This window comes from Mauremys reevesii, linkage group 1 (genome assembly GCF_016161935.1).
Source record: "Mauremys reevesii isolate NIE-2019 linkage group 1, ASM1616193v1, whole genome shotgun sequence".
In the NCBI taxonomy this organism is placed as follows: Eukaryota; Metazoa; Chordata; order Testudines; family Geoemydidae; genus Mauremys; species Mauremys reevesii.
The window spans coordinates 47,586,144-47,610,841 of record NC_052623.1 but is presented as its reverse complement, the minus strand read 5'-3'; the positions used below and the strand labels follow the sequence as shown (position 1 = coordinate 47,610,841).

Sequence of the window (24,698 nt, the reverse complement as noted above, 5' to 3'; positions counted from 1 at the left end):
TGTAGACAGGGCTATCTATACTGAAATGAAAACCTATGGGTTACACTGTACAGACCATCTGCATGGGATCCAAAAAGCAAGGCAAGCCTCTCTGGTAGAGGTGGTTGGGAATTTTTTGGCTGACTGGCTTTTTGTCAAAATATGCTGATTTGTCAAAAAAATTTTTTTGTGGAAATGTATAATTTTTGACAAAAGTTTTGCTGGGGAGGTTTTTCAGCTTCAAGATGGAATTTCTGGTCAAAACAAGAGTTAGAGAGGGAGACATCCAACCTAGAATAGCCAATAGCCTGCTGGTTAGGTCACTTACCTGGGAAGTGTGAGAGTCAGGTTCAAGTCCCTCTTCCAAATCTGGCAGAGCAGGGACTTGAACCCGACTCTCCCAGGTTCCACGTGAGTGCTGTAATCTCCCCATCTCTTCTACCTTTTTTCACAAAAATTTTTTTAAAAAAAAATCAAAATCGCTTGATTGGGGAAATTTTTTTTGAATCTTGAAAATTTTAATAGGCTAGGAAAACCATTTCCCGCCTAGTTCTACTCTCTGCTTTTTACCACTTCATAGCCTACTCCATGCAGGATTACACTGCAGGCCATCTGCAAGGGCAGTGCATGAATTTCCTCTTTGGGGAGGCTACCCGGGCCCTGCCCCTTCTTCCCAAGGCCCTGCCCGTTCCATCCCTCCCGCTGGAGCCCTGAGCCTAGCCCTTCCCGCACCAGGGCCAGAGAAGCCCCAGCCCACCCGCCCTAGCATCTTGCGGCCACTGGGCAGCCCACCCTAGCTGTGCCGGTCGGCCCGAGCACCGGCCTGCCTGCCTCAGCTGCCCGGGCCACTGGCCAGCCCAAGCACTGATCCCCAGGCGAGTCCGAGCACCGGCTAGTGTTGCCAGGTGTCCAGTTTTCAACCAGAACACCCAGTCGAAAAGGGACCCTTGTGGCTCCGGTCAGCACCACTGACCAGGCCATTAAAATTATGGTTGGCAGTGCTGCCAGTGCAGCAGGGCTGGCAGGCTCCCTACCCAGCTCCGCGTGGCTCCCGGAAGTGGCCAGCATGTCCCTCCGACTCCTAGGTGAAGGGGTGGCCACAGGACTCTGCGTGCTGCTCCCCCCCCTCCCCCGAGTGCTGGCTCCACAGCTCCCATTGGCTGGGAACTGCGGCCAATGGGAGCTGCAGGGGGCAGCATCTGCAGGCATGGTCAGTGTGCAGAGCCCCATGGCCGTCCATTCACCAAGGAGCCAGAGGGACATGCTGGCTGCTTCCAGAATCTGGCTGAGGTAAGTGCTACCCAGAGCGTGCGCCGCAATCCCTCCCGCACCCCAACACCCTGCCCCAGCCCTGAGCCCCCTCCTGTATCCCAAACCCCTCATTCCCGGCCCCACCTCAGAATCCACACCCCCCAGACAGAGCCCTCACATCCCCCCCTGCATCCCCCTGTGCCCCAACCCAGTGAAAATGAGCGAATGAGCAAGGGTGGGGGAGAGTGAGCAACGGAGGGAGGGAAGATGGAGTGAGCAGGAGCGGGGCCTCAGAGAAGGGGTGGGACAGAGGCGTGGCCTCAGGGTGGGGCAGGGGTCAGGGCAAGGGTGTTCGATTTTCTGCAATTAGAAAGTTGGTAACACTAGTCCCTTCTGGCTTCAGGGGAAGGGAGATTGAGAGTGGGGCTTCGGGGCGGAGTATGGGTGGGGCCACGGCCTGGGTTAGGGGAGACTAACCTATCCTATTATGCCTGCTGCCCGTGACCATCTGCCAAAGAGTTGTATAAAGATTAGGGCCCAGATTTTTAAGGGTATTTAGGCATTGCTGTGCTCAGAATTGCAATGCCTAAGTGTCATTCTCAAAAGAGACTTAGGCACTTATGAGCCTAAATTGTTTTTGACAGTCAATGGGATTGAGGCTCCTAAGTGCCTAAACCTCGTTTGAAAATTAACTTAGGCCTGGTCTACATTGAGGGGGGGGGGGGGGTAGATCGATCTAAGATACGCAACTTCAGCTACGAGAATAGCATAGCTGAAGTCGATGTATCTCAGATCAACTTAGATTGACTTACTTCGCGTCCTCGCGGCACAGGATCAACGGCTGCCGCTCCCCTGTCGACTCTGCTTTCGCCTCTTGCAGCGGTGGAATTCCGGAGTCGACGGGGATTGCATTCGGGGATTGATTTATCACATCTAGTTGAGATGCAATAAATCAATCCCCGATAGATCAGTCACTACCCGCCGATCCGGGTAGTGTAGTGTAGACGAACCCAGGCTCCTAAATAGGTTAGGCATTGGAATCCTGAGCTCAGCAACACCTAAATACCTTTTAAAATCTGGACCTAAGTTCTTTCCCCTGAACCAGGGACCCCTGCAGGAAACTATCTAGCTACCTGGGTGACACAGGCCCAAAAATTTTAATGGTTTACATCCAGGTCTACTTCTTTGTAGCTCTGTTTGCTTCAGTGAGGTTATTCCTGATTTGTATGGGTGTGTAAATGAGAAGAAAATCACTCCCTAGACGCGTTGTTGTTATACTTTCAAGAGCAAAGGCACTTTCTAAGGGGTTTTGCCTTCACCTATTGGTAGTTTTATGTTCACATTTTTTATTAAATTGTTTTTGTATGTTTGCTTTTCCGAGAAGGCTTTGATTAAACCAAATTACTCTGTTTCAAGCCTGTCACTATTGTTTTAGTTGTTACAGATGGTGGAACTGAATCTTCTGCCTTAGTTGATGACAATGGTAGTGAGGAGGATTACAGTTATGAGGAGCTCTGCCAACCCAGCCCTAGATACCTGCAGCCTGGAGGGGAACAGCTAGCAATTAATGAGGTAAGTGGAGGATACATTCCAATATGTCTAACCTTTTGGCTAAAGTGATGATGCCTCATGTGTTTTATATAACTGTACTCAAGCTTGGGAGTCTGGGATCCAGACCTTCTTGCTGCATTATCTAATTTCTCAGACAGATAATTATACAAGGACAGATTTCTCAAAATACTTAGCTCATCCTGAAACAGATTATATTTATTTATCTCCTTTTTGTTTAATTATAACCTGTTTAGTTTTCTAGCAGTCTACAGATTGGTCTTTGCTGAGCTTTTGTCCTTCACCAACTTTCCCCCCCGCCATACATTTCAGCTGATAAGTGACGGCAGCATGGTCTATGCAGAGGCACTGTGGGACCATGTGACTATGGATGATCAAGAGCTAGGCTTTAAAGCTGGGGATGTCATCAGAGTCCTTGAAGCTTCCAACAAAGACTGGTGGTGGGGAAGAAATGAAGACAAGGAAGCCTGGTTTCCAGCTAGCTTTGTCAGGGTTAGTAACCTACGTCTGTTTCTTTTCTACAACGAGGGCCTGATTCACCACTGCATTATTGCAGCTTTACATCAGTTTCCTGGTAAAATGTCAGTATAACAATGGTTTGTTTTATTTTGTTAAATGTTGCTATTCTCGATTAAGCATTCATCTCTTTATATCCTTGTTTCATGCTGAATGCCCCAAACCAATATTAAATTGAAATTAGTGCCTGATTCTCCACTGCCTTGCATTTGCAAATCAAAATTGTAACTCCTTATGGCCACTTTTCACAGGCATAAAAACCTACACAACGGACAGGGCAAAAGAGAATCAGACCCAAATATTTGTAATCTACTTGGCCACATTTTACTGTCACTTACTCCTGGGTAACCCTTTCAAAATCCAAATAGAAATGAGGACAGAGACCCAGCTCATCATTATCATTATTATTTGGACTATGTCCCATGGAGATAAAGGAACCAGCACTAATACAACTCAAGAGTGGTCAATATGTACAGAAAGAGCACAGCAGTTTTGGGGATGGAGGTGGGGACATCTGTTGTACTCAGCAGTCTCTTCTGATATTTCAGGGATTTCACTGGTAAAATAATGCCAGACCTGTCATCATTTGTGGCAGTTCTGTCCATAATGTGAATACCTTATTCGCAGTTCAGCCAAGAGTCTCATAATAGTATAGCTGCTGAGGGATAGCTATAGCTGTATTGTATCATTAATTATATTACAGTAGCTTCTAGATGCTGCAACTGAAATCGGGGCCCCACTGTGCTAGGTGCTGTATAAGTAAATTGTAAGAGACAGACCCCCCCCATAAAGAGTTTACCATCTAAGTAGGCATGCTGAAGAAAGAGTGAGTGAAAGGCAGCATTGTTGTTCCCATTTTACAGATAAGGAACTGAGGCAGAGAGATTAAAGGTAAAATTTTCAAAAAGGTATTTAGGCATTGCAATGTTGAATAAAGCAAGGCCTAAATACGTTTAAAAATGTGAACTTCAGGCACTCTTTAAAATATTATTCTTAAGTGATTTGTCCAAGGGCACATGCAGAGTTAATAGCAGAGCTGGGGCCATTAAACCCAGGTCTCCCTCATCACAGTCCAGTGATTTAACCACATGGTCATTTTTCCTGTCAATTTTCCCATTTGTGTGAATTAGGTGAATAATGAAGGTGATGGGACTCTAATACAAAAATGTTAAATCTGACTTCAGAAAAATGTATTTTTGACTTTAGATATCAGTGTGAGTGCCCCATTCTTTGGGAAAGGAGGACAGTTGGGGAAGGGAAAAATGACTGTAACTGATTACTTCAGATCAGGGCCGCCCGAGGGGGTAGGGGTGCAAGTGGGGCAATTTGCCCCGGGCCCTGCGAGCCGTGGCCCAGCGGCGGTCCAGGTCTACGGCAGCATTTCAGAGGCGGGGCCCCCTTCAGTGCTGCCAAAGATGCAGAGCGACTGAAGGGCCCCCCACCACCAAAATGCCGCCAAAGACCCAGAACGCCGCCGAGTGAGTACAAGCGCCTCAGCTCCCCCACTTTGCCCCAGGCCCCCTGAATCCTCTGGGCGGCCCTGTTTCAGATCAGTATCATCCGAATTTAACATGAAAAATAAAGCCGCAATTTATTTATTTGAGTATTGGCAATGAGCGTCCACTATTCATGGTCTCTCTAATAAATCTGCACTTCTGTTAACAAAAAGTACAGGCAACTTTATATGATGGCCTTCGGATACTATGGTGATGAAGGCCATATGGGTACCCAGAAAGAAAGAGCGGGCCCATTCCTGAAACCTTTACATTAGTAGCCAGTGGAAATACTTGCATAAGAGTTACAAGATAGACTTTATTATGGAATTCTATTTGTATAACCTAGGACTGGGGACCAGTTATATAATAATAATAATAATAATAATAATTAATAATCAGTTATGAGCTGCCTCTCTTGTAATTAAATAAAATTTGTAATAATTTTTAATTTGTTATTGTAACACCTTGCTGCACTATTCTAGCTGTCTTTTCTGTTATGAATGCAGCTACGAGTTAATCAGGAAGAACTTGGAGAAAATTGTGGTAGCATCCAGGATGAAGAGCAACATGCAGATGCTAGCAAACATCGCCAAAAAATTGCAGAAAACAAGGATCAGATGAGAACCAATGTTATACAAGAAATAATGAACACGGAGAGAGTCTATATCAAACATCTCAAGGACATCTGTGAGGTACAGTGTCAAGCAATAGATTTAGAGCATTCCACAGACCTAGTTTGAAGAAATATCCCTTATGAGTGAAAACTTGAGCATTTTCTGTTGTCAAAAGATTCATCCTTGCAATTCTAAGGCTGTCAATGAGAATGCTCTCTTATGCAGTTCTAACTCTCTTCTTTATTGAACACCATAATATACCTTCATTTTGTACCTGTTTACAATGCATTGCTTTCCTAACAGCAGTTTCCATGTTAGGGGAGAGAGTCCAGCTTACTTAGTATCTGCTACCACTTTGCCTCTGTAGATAGCTGTAAACCCATGTAATACTGTAGTATCTAGTTACAGTTTAGTGTCTGAACATTTTGAAGGTGGCCTGCAGAGGAAAAAATGAAAAACTGGATTTGCACTTTTTTTCTGGTCATTTATTATGTAATTCTATTTTTAAAGAATATTCTGCTTGTTTAAACTGCAAAAAGATCAGTAGTATCAAGACTTACCTTCTCTGTTTGTTTTTTGCTGGAGTTTCCTTGGAGGACCAGAGATCAGTAGTAGGAGCTTTCTCACACCTTAATTGAAGTTTGAGCCTTTAACTATGAACTTTTTTTCTCCCACGTGTGGGTTGGGTGTTTGAGTTAGAGTAGTAAAAAAAGAACCAGTGAAGGATGGTAAACAGCCTGACCAAAATAATCACTTCTCCATTCAGTTTGTTAGGTTTCACTTCTTTTCTGCTTGTTATGTCAGGTAATCTTTAAAATTTGTTGCTAAATTTCAGTTCCTTGAGCAAGATCATCATTAAGATACACTTTTTATCTATGCCAGGGTAAGTGTAATTAAATCTTATACTTCAGGACATAAGCTATAAAAGGACAGGGAGGAATTTTTACCAACGTGTATCTGACACATTTGGCTTGCTTCATGGTGGGTGAATTTCATCTTCCACTGAAGCATCAGGTATTGGCAATTGCTAGAAGAAAACCAGACTGGCTAAACCAACAGTTTTGAACCAATGTGACACATCTTGTGTTGCTTTATGAACATAAGAATTTATCTCCCTGGCTTGTCCAACTGAATTGCCTTCTGTCTTCAGACTAGCCCCAAGATGCTTGCCTCTTTTGCTATTTATTTTTTCAGGTACCATTCTGTTGCTCCAGCTACCAATTTCTATGTAGTTTTTGGAGGGTGTGGATGTTTTTTCTAGTGATGTAGTATGTGTGAGAAACTAACGTTAACTTTCATTGGGTTAACTCTGTTGCTGAGATACATCAGTACATATATTGATGTCAGGAGGAGCTGGAGCTCTCAGGATTTGGCCCATAACATCACTAATCCAGTTCATCTATTTTTTTTTAAAAAGACAGAGCGGCTGTGCATTTAGTGGGCCAGTGCTAATGCACATGTTTTCCAAGGGGAATAAATGTACCCAAGTTCAGCAAAGAGTGAATCACTCATGGCTGTGCAAGCAGGACAGTGAGGCTGGTGGTGTGCTTACATGTAGATCTGAGTCAGAGAAAAATTTACTCCAGAGGCTGACCCAGAGTTACAAGACCTGCACAAGAAATAACTTCCCTTGTGGGTGCCTGTGCACCAAAGCAAAAGGCAAAAAACACCAACTTGGCTTGGAGCATTGGCCCCTCCCTTAACAGGCAGGGGTTGGGAAGGTAGGGACATGCATGGTAGCACCCAGCAGTACCCAGAAATGGTATTCAGAAACTCCAAGAGTCAGCTTGAACCTAGTTACCTCACTGCAGCAATTGCAAGTTCTTTGGTGCTAGCAGCTCACAGGGAGATCTGGGAGCAAAATGCCTGACAGCGTCCAAAGGTACAGACCTGGCAAACATCTCCTAACCACACGGTTTAACCTCAGTGCTCACATGTACCTGGGTTCCATACCCTATTGTGCGTGCAACAGCTGTTTTCTGGCAGCCATTTTAGGATACTGTATCCCATTCTCCCCACAGTGTGTTAAACAGCAGATATTTATTAGCTTGCCAGGTGTGCCTCACTGCCACATATTTGTTGATCATATGCCTCTCTGTGACATGCGGCAGGAGCTGACCACTTACTTCAGCAGAACCCTAATCCTTTCTCTTCCTCCCGGCTGCACAGTTGTTTGTATTACCTGCTCTTTGGTACTGAATGCAAAGTAGAAGTTACTTCAAGTGCTTTGTGGGATTGGAGCATAGTAACATATCTACTTAGAGACTGAGACAAATGTACTGAACTGAGCCCATATCGACAGACATAAAGACAGATAAATGTTTGTTAATGGAGCATTTGGGTTTTTAGGTAGCAGTCATTCCAGTACCAGTAGGGTCCTGTCCATGCTATAGATTTTGCCGTGTTTAAGCAGTGTTTAAACACAGTGGCACCTCAAGTACATTATAGCAAGGTAATCTTACCTATGTGGCTGGGACCAAGCCCTGAAATACTCAAGGAATCATGCGCTAGTGTAACACCAACAGACCCTGGTCATCGGCAGGCAGGATTGAACTTGGGACCTCTGGAGCTTAGTGCATGAGCCTCTACTGCATGAGCCAAAAGCCATATGGCCCTTAGATTCATAAATCTCTCTCTAAGTCAGTGGTGAGCAGCCTGCAGCCCACGGGCCACATGTGGCCCATCAGGGTAATATGCTGGCGGGCTGCCAGACAGTTTGTTTACATTTGCACGGCCTCCTGCCTGCAGCTCCCAGTGGCCATGGTACGCCATTCCTGGCCAATAGGAGCTGCAGGAAGCAGTGGCCAGCACGTCCCTGCAGCCTGCACTGCTTCCCGCTGCTCCCATTGGCCGGGAACAGTGAATCATGGCCACTGAGAGCTGCAGGCAGCCGTGCAAATGTAAGCAAACTGGCGGCCCGCCAGCGAATTACCCCGACAGGCCATGTGTGGGCTGCAGGTTGCCTACCACTGCTCTAAGTGGTTTCAGTGCCACTAGATGGGACAGAGCACCACCCTCCAGAGGTGTGCGGGTTACACTAGCCGTAGCAAAGATTATCTTTAGACTGTGTTTTTACAGAATTTGGTCTCATCTGTACAGGCAAGATCAAACTCTGTCATAGCACAGTTGGGGCAGTTACTACTAAGCATTGTGGCAAAATTGGTAGTGCAGGCTCTCCTCCTGGATTGGTATTTATAACAATAAGATGCAGCTCTGTATTAGATATTATACAAATGCTGACATCTGGCTTCCTGACTAATCAACCCTAGGATGAAACAGAATTAGGATTAGGAGAATCAGTAACATAACTGTTCAGACACAAATCTGAATTTGTACATTGAGTTTTGTAGTGAATATGGCCTTGAAATCAGACACCACAAAAATCTAACCTTGGAAAACAGAATATCAAATTGAGTTGCCTTGTTCAGTACAGACTCCATTTTCAAGCTCTTGATCTCTTCCAGATTTGATACAAAGAGGTTTTCTTATTTTCTTTCCAGGGATATATTCGGCAGTGTCGTAAACATACAGGAATGTTCACCACGGCTCAGTTAAACACCATTTTTGGAAACATTGAAGATATTTACAAATTCCAAAGAAAGTTTCTTAAAGATCTTGAGAAACAGTACAACAAAGAGGAACCTCATTTAAGTGAAATAGGATCCTGCTTTCTTCAACATGTATGTCATTTAACTCCATTTTGCTTATGAAATAAACAAAATATGATTAGTAAATGTTAAACTACCATGAGGAAGATACTTTAGTTAGTGCTGATTATATGAAAACATTTTAAATCCCTCCCTTTTTTCCATCTCCACCCTTTGAGTAGGCCTATTTTCCTTGTAAGTCAACAGTCTTTCCATTTTCATAGCTATGGTGATCCCAAGGTCCCAGATGAACAGGACTGTTTCCAACAATCACAGGCAATGTTCCCTCTAATTTTTTCCATCCATGTGCAGAATAAATTTTCTTATGTGCACCGAGGTATGTGCCTATATGCATCACCAGTAGAAACAAAAACCCTAGATATAATATATATATTTTTAAAAGTTACCAGAGGGATAATTACTCCAGCCAGGACAGGTTAGGCATTTTAGAACTCACTACTCAAAGAATAAATTTAAATGTAAGAGAAATAAAAATTATGAAATGCATAGACAAGTCAAAACACTAAAATAATACTTTGAAAGAATAAAATTACAGAGCATATATGTGCATTGCAGGAAGTACCAAGAAGTAACAACAACAATAATACAAGTATGTGTTGGGAGGTGTGTGAGAAAGAGACAGAGACTCTGTGTGTGTGTGTGTGTGTGTGTGTGTGTGTGTGTGTGTGTGTGTGTGTGTGTGTGTGTCAGACAGACAGACAGACGGACATTGTGTGAGCTGGCTTCCGGGGAAATGTCAGAAACAGTGCACTGTCTCTTTAAGAAAGGCACTCAGCCGTCAGCCACTCACCATTCAGACCACAGCAGCTCCTAGTCCTCCTGAGCCAGGCTGTCCCCTCTGCCCTGGGGTACAGGGGCCAGGGGAGGGCGACATCCTGATATCAGCACCCTCCTCCCTCCCCCACCTTCTGCTCAGCACTGCCGGCAGGAGGGTCCCAGGAGCAGCTGCAGGATGGGCAACATGGGGGGAGGGGCACTTGAACATATGCTGCCTCCTGTGCACAGAACAGCACTTAAATCTCTCCTGCCTGGCAGCCCAAGCGTGCAGCTTACAGGTAACACAGATCACAGGTTAACATTTAACTGCAGACATCTGAGTTGATTTTGTTCCATGAAAACTACATCCAGTATCTTCCCAGAGAAAATATTAACCAGGGTGATTGACATATGTGGGAAAAGAGTCGCATATCATTGCTAATCACCTACAGAACCTCCAAGTAGACTTGAGAAAAAAAGTTTGGCAAATAAAAATGTCACCGAAAAATGCATTTTGGAGGGTTCAATAACTATTCATGTATTTGGGTAGAATTCGCTGAATAGTTCAGGCTGAAAAATACTTCCCCTCCCACCCCCCCAAAAAAGTCATTTTGCTTGAGAACAGCATTTTGTTTTAAAGTTTGGCCAGTTTAAAAAAAAAAAAGGAGGGGGCAGAAAACCCAAAAATGATCAAATAGAAAAACTAAAAAAAATTTGTTTAGAGTCAGTTCAAACATCTCACTCAACTCAAAATGACATTTTTTCAAGTTTTTCAATTTGAAAAAATCTCTTAAAAATTGGTTTGGTTCAAATTGAACTAGATTATCATTATTATTATTTTAAACCAAAAAATCTATTATTTGCTCAGCTCTACCAATAACCATAGGAGACTTCCAATTTCCAAAGCTCCTCAAAGAAAACTCTTTCTTAAAGTGAGTTTGATTATCGTGATTTTGTGGAGGCCTCTGTTTCAGTGTTCATAGAGAAGCCCCTATGACTGAAATTCACAAATCTAGTTAGTGTAAAGAAATATTTGTTTTTTTTTCCATTTCAGAAAGCAGCAAGCACTGCTGGCCAATGCACTCCTCTGCGATCCACATTAACAGGAGTTTCACCTATTACCAATTGTAGAATAGATTCTTCTGTATTTTCTAAATAGATTGTTATTCAGTTTGGGTGTAATTTAGCAAACTGTCTAATTAGTGTAACCAGAAGTGTTTTGTAACTTCAATATTGATTTTTGGTTTTGTCTTTTTAAGATTAATGTTTTAGCTAAAGCTTTGGTTTTTCTTTATAGCAAGAAGGTTTTGCCATCTACTCAGAGTATTGTAACAATCATCCCAGTGCATGCCTTGAGCTTTCCAACCTAATGAAACAGGGCAAATACCGTCACTTCTTTGAGGCCTGTCGCCTGCTTCAGCAGATGATTGACATTGCTATTGATGGCTTTCTCCTTACACCTGTTCAGAAGATCTGTAAATATCCTCTTCAGCTTGCAGAGCTACTCAAATATACTACCGAAGAGCACAGGTGAGAGAATTAAAATGATCTCTCTTAGACCATAATGTTACCTTATTGCTAAAGCAATCTAAGGTAGATTTGGTCAGGCAGTGGATGACAACCTGGCTCCTTAAGATCAATGGGAAAGCTGTGACTGACTTCAGTGGGGACAGAATTTCACCCAATATGTTTATGATCCTGGGACTATGTGAAAAAATATTTCAGAAACAATATACTTGTTAAATGGTCACCCTTGACTATAAGGGGACTGATCTGGAGAGAGAGAGAGAGAGAAGGAAGGAAGGAAGAAGAGATTTGTAAACCAGAGTGAAAAAATACCAGTGATTCCAAGGGAAAAATGAATAAGAGATACATGTAGGGGATAAAAGGGAAGAATTAGAAAAGAGAAGTGTCTCAGGGTATCTCTACACAGCAAGGAAAAACCTGCAGCTGGCCTGTACCAGCCGACTCGGGCTTGCCAGGCTCAGACTGCAGGGCTGTTTCATTGCTGTGTTGACTTCCCTCTCACCCCTCACAGTTCTAGAGCCCAGCCAGCCACAGGTTTTAATTTGCTGTGTGAACACACCCTTAGAGATAGAAGAGGTGAAGATGGTCTTAGAAGAACAACATAAACTGAACATGTTTAATAGTATTAAACATTGAAAAATATGTTAAAGGGGAAAAAGGATACTGAAAAATTCGTATGAAATGATGTAGTTAGATACTGCAAGAAACAAGTGAATCAAAGTGGGGGGAGGAAAAGAGGGAACAAGCAGTATAGAAAGACTCAATAATTTTGTGGTGGAAAAATATATTAATGAGAGATACCCAGACTATCTACATTCATTGTTACTATCTTCAGTGTAGGAAACAACCCTGGACATACGAACTTACTCAGGCAAAACTCCCTCCAAAGGTGGTACTGAATATTTTCCAGTGATCTGACAATCACCCGTATATGGATCTTCATTCAGTGTTTGGTTAACTGGCAGCCAGTTCAGGAAATTACCATTTCCTTTGCTATTACTGCACTCTTTCTTAACCCAGTAATCCCTTCTCCAGTATATGTTTTTCCAGATGATGCCCATGATTCAACTGTCTTGGGTTTTTATCAGTTGTTTTGATGTCTTTTTTTTTCCCTTCCATTTTCCCCTTCAAAATTTCTTCAGAGCCCTCACAAAATTAACTTAGAAAATGTGAGGAAAGAGGCCAGGGGCTTCCCTAGGTCTGAGCTGTTTAATTTTGTTCACTAAATGTGCAAAGGAACTGAGGCTGTCATTTTCTCAACTCACCATGAGGATCCCAGTTTATCAGACCTAAGAGAGCCTGTGTGGTAACTAGAAACAGACTTTGCCAGTAAGAGCATCTGTTACACAACAAATGACAGTCATAGACAGACCAAAAAGAGGGGAACTAAGATAGGAAGGGCAAGGGAAACAGTGATGAGATTGTGCGATCACTCAATAAGGCATGTCCACCCTTACATTAGTGGAATTTTGTTACTCTTACTCTCACTTCTTATGTGTAATGTTGCAGAAGTGAGTTTCTAGTGGGTATTTGAATAGGGAGAGGGAGGTGGATTGTGAACACACGCATCCAGACGTGTGCCGGTGGTAAGGCAGAAGCATGTGAGGAAATCTGCAGAAGTGGAGGGGAAGCCAGGGCTCTGTCTTGCCCCTCAAACACTTGTTTACATGCAATGGCCCAGCCTGCCAGCAGCCATTAATCAATCCCTCTATGTTCACTGGGAGGTCAGTAAAACGATCTAGTGGCCAATTGATATTGGTATGTTGGTGGATTTGCACAAAACACAGAGCACAGAAAATACCAGCACTTAACAGAAGAACCATGAGAAGGTTCTCGTCTTCCTCCCAAACTTCTGTGACCAAGTAGCTTCACTAACCAGCCACACTGAGACAGGATTCCAATATAAGTTGAAGACAGCAACTGCCCTTGTTGATCCATCCTCGGCATACGACAGTGTGCTGCTGATGAACAATCTGCCTCTTGGCGGCAATGACTGGGGATTGCTGCTTTAAGGTACACCTTAATGGCCAGATCAGTAGACCAAGAACTCTTAACTCGGGCATCCCTCAGGGCTCTGTCCTGGCCCCAGTACTTTTTAATTTATACACCGTGGATATACCAGCAACAGAGTCAAGGAAATTCATGTATGCGGATGATATTTCCCTAGCTGTTCAGCACACAAGCCTTCACACCATCAGCTGCACCCTAACCTGAGATCTTAGCAGAATGGCTGATTATTTCCAATGCTGGAAATTTAGGCCTAATCAAAAAAAAAAAACATGGAAACTGCTTTCCATCTGAACAATAAAATGGCTAATACCAAACTTGATGTGCAGTTCTGCAGTGAGAGCGTCAGCCATGAAGCTAATCCAAAGTATCTTGGCATTACACTGGACTGGAGTTTGACCTTTCGACAACACCCGCGATAAGGTCAGGTCTTGTGTCGCGCTTATCAGAAAATTAGCCAGAACATCATGGGGCTCCTGTCCATGGACCTTATGAACTGCAACAATTGCCTTGTAAAAACTGACAAAGAGTCCTGTGGCACCTTATAGACTAACAGACATATTGGAGCATAAACTTTTGTGGGTGAATACCCACTTCATCAGACGCAATTGCTTTGGTATATTCTGCAGCTGAATATTGTGCACCAATGTGGTGTCACAGTAGTCACACTAAACTCCTTGACACTCAACTCAATAATGCTATGGGCATAGTGTCAGGGATGCTCAAATCTACTCCAGTTGACTGGTTCCCGGTCCTATCGCACATCAGCGTCCACAGATAAGAAGAGCTGCTCAGACATCTCACTTTCTTAATCATGTCAATGCAAATACAAGGATCCCACTGCACCATGACCTGCAGAACCCACCAAAGACAAGATTAAAATCCTACAACCCTCTATGGAACCGTATGAAGATCCTTACCCCCAACTTTGATGCTGAGGCTCAATGGAGAGTCACATGAAGCACTTTTCCCACTCAAAACAAACAGCTCATTGTTGATCCTCTTGAGGAACCACCGGGTTTTGATTTATGTAGGAAAGACTGGTGCAGATTGAATTGAATCAGGACATCTCATGGGAGATGTGGACAAACTCTCTTTAAGTGGAAAATGAGGTATACACCTGTGGTCACCAGGTACAAACGATAGAGTACATCATATCTGAATGTCCCCTTTGTTCTTTTGCCGGGGGCCTGAAGGACATTCTACCAGCTCACTGCTGCGGCAGTGTACTGGCTATCAAACTTAGCAACAACTACAAATGTATATCTATCTACCCAAGCCATACGGAAGAAGAATAAGAATCAATCCCTCCTCCTTTTATTTCTCCTTCTTTGTGCTCATGACCACCTTAACTCACAACAGTTAAGGAGGGAGGTTTAGGTTGGACATTAGGAAAAACTTTTTCACTAGTAGGGTGGTGAAGAACTGGAATGGGTTACCTAGGGAGGTGGTGGAATCTCCATCCGTAGAGGTTTTTAAGGTCAGGCTTGACAAAGCCCTGGCTGGGATGATTTAGTTGGGTTTGGTCCTGCTTTGAGCAGGGGGTTGGACTAGATGACCTCCTGAGGTCCCTTCCAACCCTGAGATTCTATGATTCTATGATTTCAGTAACTCCTCATCCTCTGGATCCTTTCATTGGCATTTCTAAGAAGAATCCCTGTACAAGGCAGAAGAGGACATTCCTCTCATCACCTATAACATTGCAGCTAAGCAGCTGGGACACTAAGCTGTGCCCCCCTTATCAAGTCACCCCAGTCCCATGCCTCACTCCCAGCTATTGGGGTGGAGGGAGAGGAAAATATAATCTAGAAATAAATTATTAAAGAGAACATTGTTTTACACAACTGGATTCCTGTTATAAATAAACTCTTTGGGTGAAACCATGTCCCCATTGAAGTCGATGGGAGTGGTACCATTGATTTCAATGGAGCCTGGATATCACAACTTAGGTTTGATTCTCCACCTCCTTGCCCTGTGTGTAGTAATTTACACCTGGGCAAAGTGGGTGATAGGGTAGCATAGAATTGTGTAAATTACTATACAAGATGCAAGGTAGTGTGGAATCAGGTCCTTCAGGTTTAAGAACTTTGGTTAGGGGGATAAGTTGATACTGTAGAGAATCATGCTTCAGACAGTCAGTTAAACTGTGTTGATGTGTTATATCCAGTGCATATAATGTGTTTGAAATCTGCTTCCTCTTTACAGTGATTATAACAATATACAGGCAGCGTATGAGGCCATGAAGAATGTAGCATGCCTCATCAATGAGCGCAAACGAAGGCTGGAAAGCATAGACAAGATTGCACGCTGGCAAGTATCTATTGTTGATTGGGAGGTAGGTATCATTCTTCCATTTTCATGAAATATTTAATATTAAAATGTACTTAAATGACTTCTGCGGGGCATCTTTTTTTCTATGGTGGTGAATACATTTCATGTGGTCCTTGGTCAGTTAAAAGTTGAGTTGCTTCATTTGCAATGACTCTATTACTGATTATCCTATGTCTTACTTAGAAAGAGCAACAGTTATAACACGTGTTTGTATCTTTGAGATTACGAAGACATGTTGAAAGAGAACACAATGTATTTTTTTTTAGGTTGGGACCATTTTATCCGATTCTGATTTCTTGATAGTTTTACACTCGGGTAGCTCCATTGACTTAAATGAAGTTGCGCCTGGTTTGCACTGGCGAAACTGAGAGCAGAATCAAACCCATATTTTTGGTGAATGCAGCTTGATCTACCTTCTATATTTATAGATTTTTAAAAAGTTTATTGAAACCGAAGTACAGTTCTGTCTGTCGTGTGACCAAATGCTACAAAAATAATAATTAGTAATATGATCACTTAAAACTTTGTATTTATTTATTACACATACACTTCTCTATATTTTAGGGGCAGGATGTTTTAGCCAGAAGCTCAGAACTGATCCACTCGGGCGAACTGACCAAAATCTCGAAGCAAGGCAAAAGCCAGCAGAGGATTTTTTTCCTTTTTGACCATCAGCTTGTGTTTTGTAAGAAGGACCTGCTGCGAAGGGACATGTTATATTATAAAGGTCGGATTGATCTGGATGAGATGGAACTTGTGGACATTGAGGATGGCAAAGATAAGGACTTTAACATTAATATCAAGAATGCTTTCAAAACTGTGAATAGAGCAACAGAAGAGGTTCATTTGTTTTGTGCAAAAAAACAGGAAGATAAGAAAAGGTGGTTGGAGGCATGTGAAAATGAAAGGCGAAGAGTGCAGGAAGACAAAGAAATGGGTGAGTGCAAAGATTTACAGTGTGTGGGGAGGTGTTAAATCAAAAGGCAAAGTTTCGATTTCTCTCCTTTTTGGCTCTGTGCGAATGGATTCTCACCCTTTTTGGGCAGCGGTGCCTGTTTACCAGACACAAACTTCAGCTATACAAGCAAGTGTCTGTTGTTTCCCATTCAGTTGTGTCAGCTCTGTGATCCTGAGACTGGGGGTTGGAGTGGCTGTGGCTCTGTGGCGGGTTACATCTTGCACAACACAGAGAGCAGACGGCAGGATGAGTGCACTAACTGCAGCACAGACTACTCACTGAGAGCAAAAAAATCTGTCCCCTGCTGAAAAGCTTTGTGGAGGGAGAGTCTACAGGGATGAGGGAAGGAATGCTCACTATTTGGTCATGGAGCAGCTGTAAAACTGCCCCACAACCACTTTTGCAGCCCTAGATCAACAGTAGCTCCTTAATCCCTATTCTACGGCATTCCCCTGCTCTCCTGCTAGTCCTCTCAGAGCAGGTATGCAGCAAGAGGCCCTGTGTAGCTGACCTTTAGTTCATGGGATGGGGTGGAATCCCTCAAGCTCTCTTTGACTGCATAGTAGAACTTCATGTAGTTCTACTGAGTTATTGGGGGCCTTCCACAGCTTCAGAGATGTGAGAGAATTCGCCTCATGAAGGTGAGTTTAGAGTGCCAGTAACAGTAACCTGACATACCAGTACCGAGGGTTTGTCTGCAGGTGAAACACTACAGCAACAGCACTGCAGCTTCATTGCTGCAGCACTTCAGTGGAGACTCTGCCTATGCTGACAGGAGGGGTTCTCCCATTGGTGTAGGTAATCCACCTTCCTGAGAAGTGATAGCTAGATTGATGCAAGAATTCTTCCATTGACCTAGCACTGTCTGCACCCGGGGTTAGGCTGGCATAACTGCATCACTCAGGAGTGTGGATTTTTCATACCCCGGAGCTATGTAGCTAGGTCGATCTAACTGTCTAGCATGGACTACACCTTATATGTGAACTAGTGGTTGGCAGCCGCTTTTCTAAAGAACATTTTGTTATAAAGCCAGGCAGTAGTATCCTTAGGTCTGTGCAACCTATGTAGTATAGCAGCACTCAGCCAAGTTATAGAGGAGGAAAGGCCTAATCATAAGTGAGATGAGGAATGGGTAGAATCCTGCATGTCTGACATTGGATAGGGCCTTGCAAATCCTAGGGCCAGCTTTGGGCCAAAATGTATCCTGTGTGTGTGTGCATTTGGGATTTTAATTTAAAATTATGCTTGTTTCACAGTTTGATACTGGGCATGACCACTTCAGTTTAATAAAAACAATGGTAAAAGATTCAGCAGAATTGCACTGAGAAAATAGAGACATAAGAGGACAGTAGTGATAGGAAACATAAAACTGATTTGTACATTCCTAAGGCAATGGTGGGAGGGAAAAAATCCCAGTGTGTGTGTGTAATGTATGATGGCTGCTCTCTGTTATGGCATTTATCTTTAAGGGGGAGAGTTGGGATAACTCATAAGTAACATTCTTCAGGACTGAAATGGCTCTAAATGACAGCAAATTAAAATCCAAAGTGCTCTGAATATGATTTCCTGGATGACATAACTCACAAGTTATTAAAACTTTAACATGATTGAGAGCCTCATATTCCCAAGCCACCCATAAAATAGGAGCAATCCCTATGTATGCCGAGGCCGATTCTGCTCTCACACCAGTGTAACCCCATTGACTTTAATGGACTTCCTCTTGATTGACACTGGTGTAATTGAAACAAGAATCAGGCCTCTTGTGTATATATTATAGGTAGTGGCTGTTCTCTGTTAGGCCATTATTTTCTCTCCTGCTGAGAAGCTCAATAGTTTATGGCTCTAAAGTTATCCTTCTCCTTATTCATGAAAATAAATGTCATGAGCGATCAGTTGTCATTCAACAACAAAAACACTCCCCTTACACACACACACACACACACACACACAAAACCACGTAATGAAAGAAAAAGTCAAGAAATTACCAGCTAATATTCCAACATCAGCCTTAACTTTCCCCCACAGACGATACGTTACAAGTATCCAAGGGTAGCTGGTACCCAAAATAAATGATGGAGCTGAGACAACTAAACAAACTACTTGCAAATTAGTTTCCCTATTCTCCCCTTGCTCTGCAGTGCACTGGGAGCCTATACTCCTGTTGGACACCCCAGCCATTGTTTTCGGAAGTGGCTTCTACATGGAGTGCACACACTGCCCATGCATACACTTATCACTATTGGGCCCATCTCCAGACTACTGAATATTAGCCCAGCGGCGCTCTAAAAGAACATGTGCATTGGGGCAGGATGGCTGACTAGGAAATAGAAGAACAGTGTAGTGCATTTGGGAACTAATATACAAGCTATCCAATTTATCACAACAAAACGACTCAAACTAGCTCAAGCTGTCCAAAAAATGAGAGGGACTAATAGTGAATAGACTGTCACATCAAGGAGCAGGGCTCCCTTGTTTACAAAACAAAATACAACTTCCCCACCCTACCCCGGGCCCCACTTAATTTCCAAATTCTTGATGGGCCGTAGCTCCATTAAACCTGATGACTGGCCACTTTGCAGTTGGGGATTTGTGAATTGGACTGGGCAAAAGGAGAGCAACAGCTAATCTTTGTTCATCTTTGGACCTTTCCAAGGTTCCAAGGTTCAGTTAGCTCACTCACTTTAGCTTGTGAGCCAGGATCTGAGCTCTTTACAATTACAGCAGCTCCTTTCTGGGGGTTCTACAAAAATGGAATCAAGAGAGTATGCAGGACAGCCCAAATTTCTAGGCAGTAGCTGTGTCAGTCCCAGAATATTAGAGAAACAAGGCGGGTGAAGTAATCTTTTATTGGACCAACTTCTGTTGGGTAAAAAACAAATAAGCTTTTGAGAGCTTGTCTCTCACCAAGCAGAAGTTAGTCCAATAAGAGTTATTATTTCACCCACCTTCTCAGCCCAAATACTACACATTTTGGGGATTTTGAAGTGCATACCGGTGGACCCAGACAGTACTTGTACTTGCTGCTGCTGGCACCTTCTGCTGCTGGCAGAGCTATGTACAGTTTATCAAAACTCATATGGTGGGAGAGAAGGTTTGGAACCTTCCTACAAGAAAACATATGGGTGATTGGGTGCTAAACCTTCCCCCAAAAGTAATATTGCAACAAAAATAGCCACTTAAAAAGGCCTGAGACTGATAAGACTGAGGAATACTATTCTAAGGAAAGTTGCAGCAGCCAAATCCCTGATTTTTTTATTTTACATCTTATATTTGAATGTATAATCTCATGACTAAACTGGCAATGGGCACTATAATGATGATGATAATAATAACTTATGATCAAGCCCTTTATAAATGCTATCTTGGAGTCCCAATGTTTCCATTGTGTTCAATGCAAGGAGTGCAAGTTAGAGCTTTATATCTACAAAACATTGTACAAACATGAATTAGTGATGTGTGTAGCAAACAAAAACAGAATAGTAAGAAAATGTATTTTCTATAATGTTAGATTCATAAATCGAGCTTTATATATCACTGCATATATGTGTGAAATGTAGGCTGCTGTAAAATATCCTTTATCAGACATTTCAAATGCTTGTTCAGACCAGGAGCACCGGAAGCTCCCTAGAAGTTAGAAGAATTACCAGCACCGAAAACATGGCCCTGCCCCCGCTCCGCCTCTTACCCCTAAGGTCCCACCCCCCATCACTTGCCCTTAAGGCAGGTAAAAAGTGGGAGGCTGTAGCCCTCCCACTTTTAAAAGTGATGGGGCCATGCCATCTGGTCTCCCCGTTCCAGCGCCCATGGTTCAGACCTACTAGTATCCCATGTTATATAGTATCAGAGGGGTAGCTGTGTTAGTCTGGATCTGTAAAAGCAGCAAAGAGTTCTGTGGCACCTTATAGACTAACAGACGTATTGGAGCATGAGCTTTCGTGGGTGAATACCCACTTCATCGGATGCATGTAGTGGAAATATCCAGGGGCAGTATATATATATGCAAGCAAGAAGCAGGCTAGAGATAACGAGGTTAGTTCAATCAGGGAGGATGAGGCCCTCTTCTAGCAGTTGAGGTGTGAAAACCAAGGGAGGAGAAACTGCTTTTATAGTTGGCTAGCCATTCACAGTCTTTGTTTAATCCTGAGCTGATGGTGTCAAATTTGCAGATGAACTGGAGCTCAGCAGTTTCTCTTTGAAGTCTGGTCCTGAAGTTTTTTTGCTGCAGGATGGCTACCTTTAAATCTGCTATTGTGTGTCCAGGGAGGTTGAAGTGTATGAGGTTGAAGTGTATGTTAGTCTATGAGGTGCCACAGAACTCTTTGCTGCTTTTACATGTTATATAGGTATCTTATGCTATAGAAGGGATGGTTCAAATTTAATGTCCAATCCCACTTTATTTATGTTGATATGTCCTCGCAAGTCTCTATGGCTTGGATCTCTTCTCCATTACCCAGGAGAGTTTATTTTCTAAAATTTCACTTTTTTTGGCATAGTTGAACACTATCCTTTAGCCAAAGCCAGTGGAAGACCTCTGGTATTCTCAACCTCAAACATCTTGTTTGATTTTTGTAATTTATCATGCTGGAATTCAGATAAAGTCTCTAATTTAACTATTCAAGGAACAAATAAATCACTCTCCAAATTCTAAAGCTTGAATGACTAGTTCTGTTTTCAAAGACATTTCAGTAGAGGTCAGAGCCTCCCAAACCATATTCAACTCTTCTGAGCTATTATGAGTGCATGCTGGGAATGGGCCACAACCAGCAGCTCTTTCTCCAAAACCACTAATGGTAGATCTAAGAAAACAGTCTGCTTCCTGCTGCTGCAACTTTTTGATTTCTTTGGCTGCTTTTTTGTCTCCAGGAAGAGAAAAAAGAATTGAATAATTACAAATGAAATAAAAGGAATAACCAGTAACTGAAAGAGTATGGTCAGATTATATTAAAAACAGTCGCCTGAGGGATGTAACTCCTCCATGAATACAGGCCAGAAAGTGCAAGGAATTGAAAAGTGTGAATGAAGAGCAGAATGGAATCCAAGTGGCTGCTTTGTTGGGCCACCTGGCTTTGGGTTGCAGCGCTTTGCAGTCCATTGTATATATGTGAATGGAACGAGAAGCACCACACACACCTTTTTAGTTGTGCTAATATAACACATTCATATGTTGCACACACAGTTACTAGATGAATCTCACACATAGGGAGATGGGACTAGAACATCAGTACTTGAACTCCAAAAACACAGTCCATTTAGATGTAAGGAAAAATTCCTCTAGCTACAGTAATATCAGGTGCCTGTCCTCTCTGGGAGCCAGCCTCTCTCAGCCACGCTGAAATCCCTCAGACACTTAACACTAGTACATTACAGTAAATTGTTAGGTTAGACCATGGTATCGTGTAACATGACACTGACCATGTAAGTAAGTGTGTTTAATATCCCTCAATACACTGACATGCATAACACACACCAAGGAAGGCTACAAGCACATCATTAAAAGAAAACACAACCTGATTTGTTCAAACTGAAGACATTACATTTTGTCAAATGCCAGTTTAACAGTGACATAGTTTGAAATTCATTCATGTTCTTAGAGGAGCTTTTCAGCTTTTAAAATATATATTTTTATTAAATTTGTATCAACATAGCTAAAATGCATAACACAAATACAGTAAACACAGGAACAGCAAATATTGGAGTGTTGGTCTGAGGAAAATGGGTTCAGTTTTCTTTTACAGAATACAAGCAGGATTATGTCTATACATACTGTGACCTTGCTTTTCTCTTACCAGCTTTACACCAGTATAACTCTAATGACTTAATTTAGTTATCCCAGGTTTACCCCAGTGTGAGTGAGAAGAGAATCAAGCCTCATATTTATCTCTTCTAGCAATCCAATAACTGGTTTGTGGATCCACAATATCCACATAATCTTCCTAGGTGATAGTTGGCTTTGTCATCACTAATTTAGCTGTGAGAGTTGTAAAATGACAAGTAGCTAGTCAGATCCCCAATGACCACCAGCCGGAGATAATTATTTCAGCACAGGTTGGCATCAATTTGTGCTCAAAGGGCCAACTTAATATCTCAGTTATGCCAATGAAATGCCAGAGTTAAACTGGTGAAACAGTAAAATCTGGACCCGTATTTCTCAAAAACATATGGTACATTACTATTAAGAATTATTTAAAAATCATTAAATTATCATTTTAAAATAGTGTTTGCTCAAATGTTTTTTAATTTACTATTATCAAATAGCAGATACAATATTTTAATACTGAGACCCTCATGTACTTTAAAATCCAGGAATGGAAATCTCAGAAAATCAAAAGAAACAAGCCATGCAAAATGCCAGAAAATCAAGGCATGGAAAAATTAAAGGTGAGTATTTAAGTATTATTGTAAGTTTTAAATATATCTTTTTTTTTCAGTATTGAACTTATGATGGGAGATATTTGTAACCCTTCTGTTAGGGTCAGAGTAGGCAGCAACAAGGGCCGGTTCAGTATCGAGGGGTTCCTTTTCAACAATACAACACAAAACCGGCTTGAGCCCCCCGTGACCTGGGACAATTACACATCATCCCGGGGCGCCTCTAAGAGGCAGTACTTCCCCTCTCACAAGCAGAGTCTGAGTGTAGCAAAAAATGTTTTTAATAAAAGGAGGGAGGTAACTTGGCATTAATTTGGGGAAACATCCCAAACAGGGCTCATAAACATCAACCATGAGCGAAAGACCCACCCCCCAAGTAAGTTGGGCAATGTCCTTTTCCCCTCAGGTTCTTAAGTCCAGCAACCCCAAAGTCCCTTTAAGGTGCTCATCCCTTCCTGCACCCCACTCACAGTTGTCCTTGGACAGTGCAGACCCAGAGTTCAGAGATGTATCTGCAGTGTTCACCTCCCACCCTGGGTGGAGGTGGGGAGTGTAAGGAGGCACTTTACTCGTGCCACTGCTTGGGCACTCATTCGCCGGCCCTCTCTGCCACCCTTCTACCCACTCACCTTGCCTCACCACCAGCCACCCTACTATCTTCAGGGCGCACCACTTAACACAGCTCTCAGTGATTTCAGCTGTTAGTGGGGGAGCCTCATTACTAGTGCACACTGGGCAGTCTCTTACATCAGAGACTGTCCCAAAGCAGGTCTAATACTTAGACCCAGGTATCAGTGATTTCAGCTCTGCAGCATCTAACAAGACTCTCAATTGAGTTTAAATTAGCTCTGTTATTACACAGTAGAGAGAGGAAGAGTCCAATGGTGTCTGGGACCCTTAGGCAAAGCCCACACAATGAGGGACAAGTACCTGTTCCCATCCTCTCTTAACTCACTGGGCATTGGAACCCATGTCCCCTGCCTAGCGAGTGCTGTTTAGTTGAGGGTGAGTCCCTCAATTGGGAAATGCCAAGTGCAGTTCTCCTGCCCTTCATTCACATAGGGATAACAGCCCTTTATTTCCCCTGCCCCAATAAAAAGGAGACTGGGGATCCCACAATGCCAAAAGTGACCATTTGGGCAAGCAATCTCATCATACTAAGCACCTAGGCCAGGTGGGTGTGCCCATGCAAACGAGATTGGCTCCTGAAGTCCTCTTCCACAGCTCATCGCTAGATGTCAAGGGAGAGCTCATTCAGACTCTGCTTACATATTCAAATATAGTCATTCTCTTTGATCCTTTGCAAATCTCTTTTGGGGTTAGACTTTCTAAAGTGATATTATTTAGCATGTATTTCAACTTCAAAGCCCTTTATAAACTATTTACTAAATAATCCTCACAAACGCCTTCCGATAGGCAAATTAGTATTAGCCCCACCTAAAAGAAGACCTGAACAGAGAAGTTGAGTGATTTGCCTAAAGGTACAGAGAGTGTCAGTGGTTTAGATGTGATTAGAAACTCATGAATCCCTGGTTTCATCCCCGTGTTCAGACCCTTCCACCCAAGTTCTCTCTAGAATTCAGCATTGTTGATTTAAAATATTCTTTGGAATGAGATTTTGTTGTATTCAAAATAAAATTCTAAATGGTTTTGTGTG

At 42.8% G+C, this 24,698-nt stretch overlaps 1 protein-coding gene across 16 annotated transcripts in view; it reads left to right on the top strand.

Annotated features, from left to right (window-relative positions):
- The window catches only part of SPATA13 (spermatogenesis associated 13), a 110,770-nt gene that overhangs the window by 80,777 nt on the left and 5,295 nt on the right, over positions 1-24,698 (top strand). For 14 of the 16 annotated variants that reach the window (XM_039496110.1, XM_039496113.1, XM_039496100.1 and 11 more), the window contains 8 exons: positions 2,666-2,802; positions 3,112-3,291; positions 5,318-5,503; positions 8,926-9,105; positions 11,147-11,379; positions 15,589-15,718; positions 16,279-16,651; positions 22,976-23,050. In XM_039496110.1, coding sequence (XP_039352044.1) covers positions 2,666-2,802; positions 3,112-3,291; positions 5,318-5,503; positions 8,926-9,105; positions 11,147-11,379; positions 15,589-15,718; positions 16,279-16,651; positions 22,976-23,050 — 1,494 coding nt within the window. Of the gene's footprint in view, positions 1-1,212; positions 1,270-2,665; positions 2,803-3,111; positions 3,292-5,317; positions 5,504-8,925; positions 9,106-11,146; positions 11,380-15,588; positions 15,719-16,278; positions 16,652-22,975; positions 23,051-24,698 lie in introns of those variants that run through there. The other 2 variants (XM_039496121.1, XM_039496032.1) reach the window with 2 other exon arrangements.